The sequence below is a fragment of the Garra rufa genome, chromosome 2 (assembly GCF_049309525.1).
Source record: "Garra rufa chromosome 2, GarRuf1.0, whole genome shotgun sequence".
Classification (NCBI taxonomy): domain Eukaryota; kingdom Metazoa; phylum Chordata; class Actinopteri; order Cypriniformes; family Cyprinidae; genus Garra; species Garra rufa.
In genome coordinates this window covers 26,981,505-26,991,107 of record NC_133362.1, presented here as the reverse complement: position 1 = coordinate 26,991,107, position 9,603 = coordinate 26,981,505, and the positions used below count along the sequence as shown (strand labels likewise).

Below are 9,603 nucleotides of genomic sequence, written 5' to 3'. Positions count from 1 at the left end.
TGTCCCCCCACCTCTATCTATTCCCCTCCCTCATCTTAATAGTTTCAAAGACCTCCAACAATCCTCGGATGTGCCCCCCTCCTACTCACCCACGTCCAGTTTACTCCCCGTGGAAAGGTCGCTGAGCCTGGAACAATGAGGCCCGTCAGCTCTCAGGCTTTACATGCTCAGAGGTGCTGGACTCACACAGTTGACTATATGAGTAAGGAAGCAGTCCATTTCTCTTGGCTGGTCACCAGAATTTTTACACTCTTATCACCTCTTTCTGCTCTTGTCTCCACTCGACACTAAGTAGCTCAGGAAAGGGATGTTAAAGCTGAATGTAAGTGTATTACGAGAAGATAAAAGAACAATGGTTTTTATACATAATACCATTATAAAAAAGTAGTCAGTTTAAGAGGAAACTTCACTATTTCATCCCTGTACTTCTATTTTTTTTTTCTCTCTTTCCTGTATTTTCAGTAGCAAATAGCTTGAACGGGAACCCAGGCTATTAAGAGTTGTATGGCTTAATATAACATAAATTATGTCTCTTATTGAAATATGTAGGCTAGTGAAAACCCCATGAAATATTAACATTATTTTACAAAAAAAATACTATTCAGAGTTATATTTCTCCAAAACATATATCGTAGTATGTACTGTAGGCCTATTTAAAAATCAACTAAAACTCACCTTTAAAGTTGTCCAAATTAAGTTCTTACAATGCATATTACTAATAAAAAAACAAGAAATTTACCAAATATTTCATGAAACATTATCTTTACTTAATATCTTAATGATTTTTGGCATGAAAGAAAAATCGATCATTTTGACCCATACAATGAATTTTTACAATGCTATTGCTACAAATATCGGGTATATTTGTATAGCCAAAAAAACATTGTATGCTAATTAAGACGGTTTTGTGATCCAGGGTCTCATTTATATGAAGCTCGAAAGCCCCAGGCCCCATTCTTTGTAACTGCGTAGAAACAACTGAAATTCTTCAAAGAAAGTCATAAAGGTTTTGAACAGGGTGAAAATGATGAGAGAACTCTCACTTTTCGGTGAACTTTCCCTTTAAGAGATATGAATAGCTAGGACGCCCTTCGCTGGCAGCAGTATGTGAGGAAACACGGATTTATGACATTTATTGTTTAGTGAAAGGATGAGTCAGTGTTTTAGTTGAAACCGTATAGTTTCCCTGCTTTACCATACTTACAGAAACAGATGTTTTAGTGGTTTTATATAAACAATGATCTGTCTGTTCAAATAGTCTAGAGCTTACTGTGGAGAAAAAAAAAATTATACCAGAGATTTTTTTAGGAAACTGTGAATTTCTAAGCTGTTGCACATTAGACAGACAGATATAGACAGACAGACAGTTACACGATTTCTCCACAAGATTGTCTCACACACAGACAGGCGTGACCTTGATACTGTCAATATATTATCCATTATCAATTGCCGTTTACACTAAATGTACTAAAATCAGAATCATTCTCCCTGAAATTTCGTTGCTGATTAAAATATTAAACTTTCACTTGCCACTTAAAAAATCCACTTGTCCCAGACAAGCATTAATGTCGAGCTGTGTTATAAAATTCATCCTGCCAAAGTGGCTAGTTAGTTGGGAGTGAGGTGTTACTCATGCAAGACGCTAAATTAAAATCACCAGTAGAGGTCAGTGCTGTAAAACAAAAGTGAAAGCTGGTACAGCATATTGATTATTCTTAAGTACTATTGCTATATTGCTTGCCTTGCTAATTGGAACGCATTTCTGATGACCAAACTGACACCCTCACACCTGATAATCAAGAACTAATTCAAATTAACTGTAGAGTTAATATTTTATGACTATGTTGCTATGTAGTATTGTAGAGCCTTTCAAAATCACCTGAGAAATAATAGTTGTGTAACCAAACACCAAAATCATCCTTTGGATTTGTGACTTTCCTGTTGCTTTTCGAAGTCCAAATAGCTTAAGATTTCAAGGTCATTAAAATTCATACATACTAGCAGCATTTAAAGAGAAAGTACAACCAAAAAATGAAAATTCTGTCATTAATTACTCACCCTCATGTCGTTCCAAAACCGTAAGGCCTTTGTTCGTCTTCGGAATACATTTAATATATTTTTGATAAAATCCAAGAGCTTTTTGACCATAGACAGCAATGCAACTAACACATTTCAGGTCCAGAAAGGTAGTAAGGATATCGTTAAAATAGTCCATGCGAGTTCATCAGTGGTTCAGCCGCAATGTTATGAAGCTGTAAGAATACTTTTTGTGCGCAAAGAACACAAAAATAACGACTTTATTAAACAATTTCCTGGGGCCTCATTTATAAAATGCACAGAAACCATCCTAAATTTGACCTTTTGATTATCTCTCAAATATGCATATGTGTGATTCATAGAATGAACACACGTACGCGTCTCTTTCAGATGTGAAATCGAAGAGAGATGGACGTTCTACGTCAGAACTTTAGCATAGACACTGCTGTGAAATTGTTATTACCAATGGATAAGAGTATTTTAGTATCCAAAAACTGTGTTGATATTAGAAATTGAAATACTGACTCACAGCTTGATGCATTATTACCAGTAATGTACATTTGCAAGTGTCAGTAATCCACAACTCATGGCATCTTAATTTGCGGGCAGAGAGAGACTTGGGCTATAAAGTAGAGAATATGTTGTGCCTGAGAAAAGCTCCCACTAGCAGTGCAGTAGCTCTGGTGTGGTCAGGATGACTGGCTGATGGTACAGTATGCACTAATGAGACCTATGCCTCGGCTGTTTTTGTTTGTACAGTTGCCAATAACATACACAGGTATTTGAACAAGGCTTGCGACTGTCTCCAACGTATGTGTCATTTGGCACTATTGTGCAAATTTGGTAGCCTATATTTCAGCAACCAATCAGAAAACCCCTCTGCTAGCCTATGCATTTTGCTGTCATAATGAGAATGACCTCTGGTGGTGAACTACCTTTGACCCACAGCGCTTGAAGAGCTACTTCGACATGTGTAGAGAAAGTGTCTTTCACAGTTCTCACCTTTGAACTAATTCTTTAGTCCCAGATTCAATAAGAAAAAACATTTTGTTGCCATGCAGGCAACACAAGCTGTTGCAATGGATTTCACTAAAGTCACTAAAACAGACCCTGTGCAACATTGTGTGTGAGAGAGAGAGAGAGAGAGAGAGAGAGAGAGAGAGAGAATGAGAGAGAAACTGCAAAGTTTTTAAAGAAAGTTTTAAAAACTTACCTTGCCTTGAAGGGATAGTTTACCCAAAAATAAAAATTCTGTCATTTATTACTCACCATCATGTTGTTCATCTTCGCAACACAAATCAAGATATTTTTGATGAAATCAGAGAGCTTTTTTTCTTCACAGACAGCAACGGAACCCAGATATGTTCCCAGGCCCAGAAACGTAGTAAGGACATTGGTAAAACACTTCATGTGACATCAGTGGTTCACTGTGGACAAGAGTTGTTGAATAAAGTCATTATTTTTGCTTTCTTTGCACACAAACAGTATTCTTGTAGCTTCATAAAATTACGGTTGAACCACTAATGTTACATGGTCTAATTTAACAATGTCATTGCTACCTTTCTGGGCTTGGGAACATATCTGGGTTACGTTGTTGTCTATAAAGGCTCAGAAAGCTCTCAGATTTCATCAAAAATATCTTGATTTGTGTTCCGAAGATGAACAAAGATCTTACGGGTTTGAAACAACATCAGGGTGAGTAATTAATGACAGAATTTTCATTTTTGGGTGAACTTTTTCAGTGCCACAGTATTATAACATTTATGTAATTATACATTTTATGTTAATTAATTAAATGTTGAATAATGAATACTTTGAAATGTAGTTTGATATTGTTTGCAAATGAAATACCAGTGAACTAATGAAATAACTATGTCCACATTTTTAGCCTTTAGTCCTTAAACCAAAACTCTGTTTGAAAACATGTGAGTGTCACCATAGAGATCTCTAGGAGAAGCCTCACCCATTCTCCTCCGTGACAGTAGAGATGCGGTATGTGATATGATCACAGACGGGATTTTTCCCTGAATCCCATTTTTAAAGCAGCTTTCAAGCAGACAGGATGCTAGTTGCTTCATCACACTCTCACAGTAACCGCAGTCAGATGATCCGTTTGGTCAACCACAATACCTCCTGTTACAGGCAGAAGACAGAACAAGAGATAGAGAGAGAGAAAAGCAGAAAATGCCAGTCAATTGAAGAGCATAAGCAGAAATATGACTATGAACATAGAAAACATGTGACAGAAGATATAAAGAACCTGACCTTCATTATGAATGGAATGTTTTCATATTGTATCACTGATGTTAAATGCTTACGTTTGCTCATATGAAGTAAAAATTCAGTGTTTCGTTCATTTTTTCATTTAGTTATTTCAGAGCAGCATTACACTTCAGCTTTTCAGCATAAAAGGCCTTTCTGTCCGCTAATGAATTATATTAAATTAGTGCTGAACTCAAATTAGAGAGAATTTTGTTTTGCAGTGTTTGACGTATATGCTCAAGATAACGCTTCAGATGTGATTTGGGAGAGTATGGATGAGATATTTCACACTATTCTGTCATCATGTTAGTGATTAGTCCAGTACTGATCATACTCTCCTCCCATGCTCTCGATTTTTGCCATGTGATGGATACATATCGACCCGATAGCGCTGAGTACAGAGCAGCCGGTATTAGATTACATTCTCTCACTGTCCTGGGAAATGCAAGGAGTTATATTTAGACATGCAGTACAGTGGTGGTCATCTAGTTAGCCTGGGCAGAGCATCATCGTGGAGGTGGATAACAAGGTCACGTGACTACTGGTGACCAGACACTATTTCTGCTGAGATTAGTCTGCAGTTTTGTATCTTTTAGGCACAGATAAGAAAGACTAAGTAAGCCAAGCCAATGCAACACCTGGGGCCTCATTTATAAAACTTTCTTACGCACTGATTTGATCTTAGAGTGTTCGTACAATCAAATCCACGTCAAAGTACAGATTTATAAAAACCGTCTTTGACGTGGAAAAGTACTTATCTCCACGTCAGATTCCAGCTTGGCGTACGACCGTTTCCTTGTGGTAATGCCTGGTATTGCAGATAGTTCAGCCTCACCATAATATGGTTTCTTGCGCTCCTTTTTACTTGCCATTGTCACAGAGTTTTTGCTTTAGGAATGAGCTCATTTTATATGTTAATTAATTAAGCAGGGGCGTTTCGACGGCGGAACATTCAGCTGCACACAATTCCACAATCATTTGTGATTTATAACCGAATGACTGGCGTACGCATGGATTTCGTGCGTGCGTTCGTTTCTCTGAATCGCTCTTACGATCAAATCAGAAAAGTTCTTAGATAAAATCAAGGATGGTTTCTACGCAAGCCTTTATAAATGAGGCCCCTGAGCTCCTGTGTGAGTGTAGAAATGTATTTAATAACCAGATGAACCTCTATTAAAAGGTTCCTCAAACAAAAGGTGTAAATGCTCACTGATACTTCAGAAGAAAACACAATGCATTAACCTTTTGAATTTGAAGATGAAGGTAAATTTAACTGTCTTCTGAGAAATTTTAATTAGTGTCTTCTGGAAACCATGCAAGTATCTTCTGTAGCATTTGAAGGGCAGAACTAAAAAAAAAAAAAAATATATATGATATTAAGGAAAAATAAGAAAAGTGTACACTCAAAAGTTTACACCCCTGGCTCTTAATGCATCGTGTTTCCTTCTGAAGTGAGTGTTTGAACCTTCTGTAATAGTTGCATATGAGTCCCTCTGTTGTCGTCAGTGTGAAAAAATGGATCTTAAAATCATACAGTCACTGTTGGAAAAGGTTAAAACAAGAATTTGTGGGACCTGAAAGATTTTTCTGAAGAACAGCAGGCAGTTTAACTGTTCATCAAATTTCCTCAAGTGATTCCTTGGACTTTTAACATCATAATGTATCACACTAGCATGCTAAATCCTGCTATTTTAGTTCAGAGTGGTACAGTGGCTCAGACTGCACAAGCTCACAAAGGGATTTAACTTAATAAATATATAAAGGACTATACATCATTTGCCTTGTTCATATTGGATCAGCCAACAAGAATTACATCTATGATGAAAAAACAAATTTCCTTCTGTACTGTGCCCAGTGTGATTTTATTAAGCTCTTATCAGGATACAGTTTTTAGCTATTTATGGAACTGCTTGTATAACATAGAAAGCGAAAGATTGTTCATTGAGATTTGTCTTTCATGTATTGCATGCAGCATAACATTCTTTCTTAATTTCACAGTTGCATATCATACAGAGGCTTCACATAGATAGTCCACACCAATAGGATCCGTATTAGATTTGAGCCTTGCCTTGCAAAAGTATTCATACCCCTTCATTTTTGTCATGTTTTGTAACTGTTTTAAATTACTTTTTTCCACATTTTCTACACTCTATATACCATAATGGTAAAGCAAAAGCTATTTTTTGTCTTTGCAAATTTTTTATTAAAAATAAAAAAAAGTCCTTTGCATAAGTATTCATACCCTTATCTGGGACAGTTGAAATTTTGTTCAGGAGCATTTATATTGCTTGTAGATGTTACTAAATTTCGAGTGAAGTTAACCTGTGGCGAATTCAACTGAATAGGTATGATTTGGAAAGGTGCACACACATCGTAATAAAAGGTCTAACAGTTGAAAATCATATCAGAGTAAAAACCAAGCCCTGAGGTCAAAAAACTGTCTGTAAGGCTTAGAAACAAGATTGTGTCACGCCACACATCTGGGGAAGAGTTTAGAAAAAATTCTGCTGCACTGAAGGTTCATAGAAGCATGTAGTCTCCATTACCCTTAATGAAAGAAGTTTAAAACAAACAGGGCTCCTCCTAGAGCTGCCCTTCTTGCCAAACTGAGTAACTGATGAAGAAGGGCTTTGACTAGACTGGTGAAAAGAAAAACATCTGAGAAACCTGAAAATGTGCATCTGCCCCCATCCAAGCAGACAGAGCTTGGGAGATGAGGAGAAGAATGGCAGATAATTGCAAATCTTGTCACATCATACCCAAAAGACTCGAGGCTGTAAAGGTGCTTTAGCTAAGTACTGAGTTACTTATGCAATGTACATATTTTAATGTTTTATTTTTAATAAATTTATGAGGTTGTGACCATTTTGTTTTTGCTTTGTCATTTTGGTGTAAGGAGTGTAGAATGATGTGGTGAAAAAAAGTAATTTAATGCATTTTAGCATAAGGCTGCAACATAAACTGTGAAAATGAAGGGGAATGAATACTTTCACAAGGTACTGTATTTATACACTCATGTCAGATTGAAATTATTATTGGATGAATATGACAGGCTCTGTAAGCTTCAAGAGTGTTGCCACTGATGCGGAAGTCGTGTAAAATATGCATTTTTGAACATGTAATCTAGCTACATAGCAATGTTGAATGAAATTTAATTAAGACTTCAAACAGACTAGGAATCAAAAATGAATAAAATATACAAATGAAAATTAATTCAGAATTTTAAAACATATACAATAGATTAGTATATAAATTACTAAAACAATACTTTTGTAGCAGTGTATAATACTGGTTTTGTCTGGCATGTATATGTGTGTGTTGTGGCTTGCATGCATATGCTGTGGCAGGATTAAGGGAAGAGGTTGTTTAATAGTTTTATGAAGCTGTGCGCTGATTCTGGATTTGAGCATTAACAATTTAATCTTCCAGTATGTGAATCTCATTTATTATGGGTGGCTGGAGAAAACAGGCCAAACTGAAAAAGCTTTCTTCCTGTGGAATCCATTTCTCGTCATTCCTCTCACCCACTTGTTATTATACCCCCATCTCTCTCTCTCTCTCTCCATGCCTTCTTCTCCCCATCCGCTTGACTACTCCTCTTGTTAAGGGTGTCCCAATCTGTCTGAGCACTGAGTGCCCATCCCACTCTCAAAGGAGCTGCACACACACTCTGGCAAACGCTCTTACCACACTCACAGTCAGAGCACACACCGGTTATAAGAAGAGAGCCACTTCCAGTTAAAGGACATAAAGCCAAGCTCCGAGCTCCAGTATGGATGCGCTGAAGAAAGGATTCTCCATGGCTAAGGAGGGAGTGGTGGCCGCTGCTGAGAAAACCAAGGCCGGGGTGGAGGAGGCAGCTGCCAAAACCAAAGAGGGGGTCATGTATGTAGGTAAGTACAAATTCAGCTGTGGGGAGAAAAGGGAAAGAATTAAAGTATTAAAACAATGGAATTAAAAATTTGGGGAAAAAAAAAACTGTTTTGTGTCTGTAATTAAATATAATGTAATATAAAAATACATTTTAACCAATTATATTTACACTGATCTTATCAAATATATTCAAGAAACAAGACTTAAATTTGTGGTAAAAACTGACAACTGAATTATTAGCCACCGATGATAAGAGTCCTGAAAATGAAAACCAGGGCAATGAAGATAAATGTGGGGCACGAGCCCGTTATTACATGTGACTGCTGTGCTTCGTCGCTACAAGTGAACAACAGCGAGCGTTCAAAGACAAACCAGCATTATCCACCTGCCTGTCGTCTCTTATTAGATCACAAATTTATTTGCCTAGATTTGGCACTGCTAGACAACTAGTACTATGGTCATTTACTCCTGAGCGGTAGCTTTCTATGTGTTTCTACTTACAGGAATGGGTGGGGAATGAGGAGGGAGATAGAAAGAGATAAAGACAGAAGGACAAAAAAGAAAGGAAGCACTTTGTGTTTTCAATAACTTCAAGATTCAATCAATCGATGAGCTGCGAGTGGCACATTATGAAAAGAAAAGCCTAATTGAACTCAATTTATTCTGCATAGTAAAAGAATTTATAAACTGTAATATACAGTAGTTATCTTACTGATGTTGATATTGCAGTCTAATTACATAGGTATGCTTAAATATGCTGAAGATCTTATTGTTTTTACATTGTTACTGCTATATTGTAGGACTAGTTATCGTAACATGCACAATTTTGTGCATCTTGTACAAAACTTTTTGTGTGTAATACATAATTTCTTACTGGTTGTGCTACTATACTGACAGGAGCACACAGTACTGTAATCCCATTTCCTTTCGGTCCACTTCACATCCCGATCCACAGAGACCAGGGTCTGCCCGGGTCACTACACAATCTTTGATGATTATAGTGGCTCTCAGTGTGTGTACACACCTGCCACTGTATGCTTTCAGTGTTTAAGAGCATAACCTGTCCTTCACATCAGAGAAAGGAAAGAACAATGTGCTTGCTTTTACAGTGAGATTTGACTTATGTTGGAGAGGAGGAGGATAAGGATGTGTGTATGAGACAGGATGGGGTGTGTTTGTGTTGCAGCTGGAGGTAAAAGCTTTCCTCTGCACCACACAGACAATCCACTTTAATTAAAGAATCTCAAGCCTCTCAAAAAAAAAAAACTGAGTTCACTTTGCACTGAACTGTGACAAATTGGCAATACATACACACCTTCCTTGCTGTTTTTCAGGGCAGATGCCGATACTGATTATTACAGATCAAGTAGACTGATAACCAATATTTTGAAACTATATATATGTCTGGTGTAAAAAAAAAAAAAATTGATT

General features: G+C 37.1%; 1 protein-coding gene across 1 annotated transcript in view; it reads left to right on the top strand.

Annotated features, from left to right (window-relative positions):
• The first annotated feature begins 7,924 nt into the window (after window positions 1–7,924).
• sncga (synuclein, gamma a) overlaps window positions 7,925–9,603 on the top strand; it is a 10,831-nt gene continuing 9,152 nt past the window's right edge. Inside the window, exon 1 of the mRNA XM_073835057.1 lies at window positions 7,925–8,192. Coding sequence (XP_073691158.1) covers window positions 8,072–8,192 — 121 coding nt within the window. The 5' untranslated portion in view covers window positions 7,925–8,071. The remainder of the gene's footprint in view (window positions 8,193–9,603) is intronic.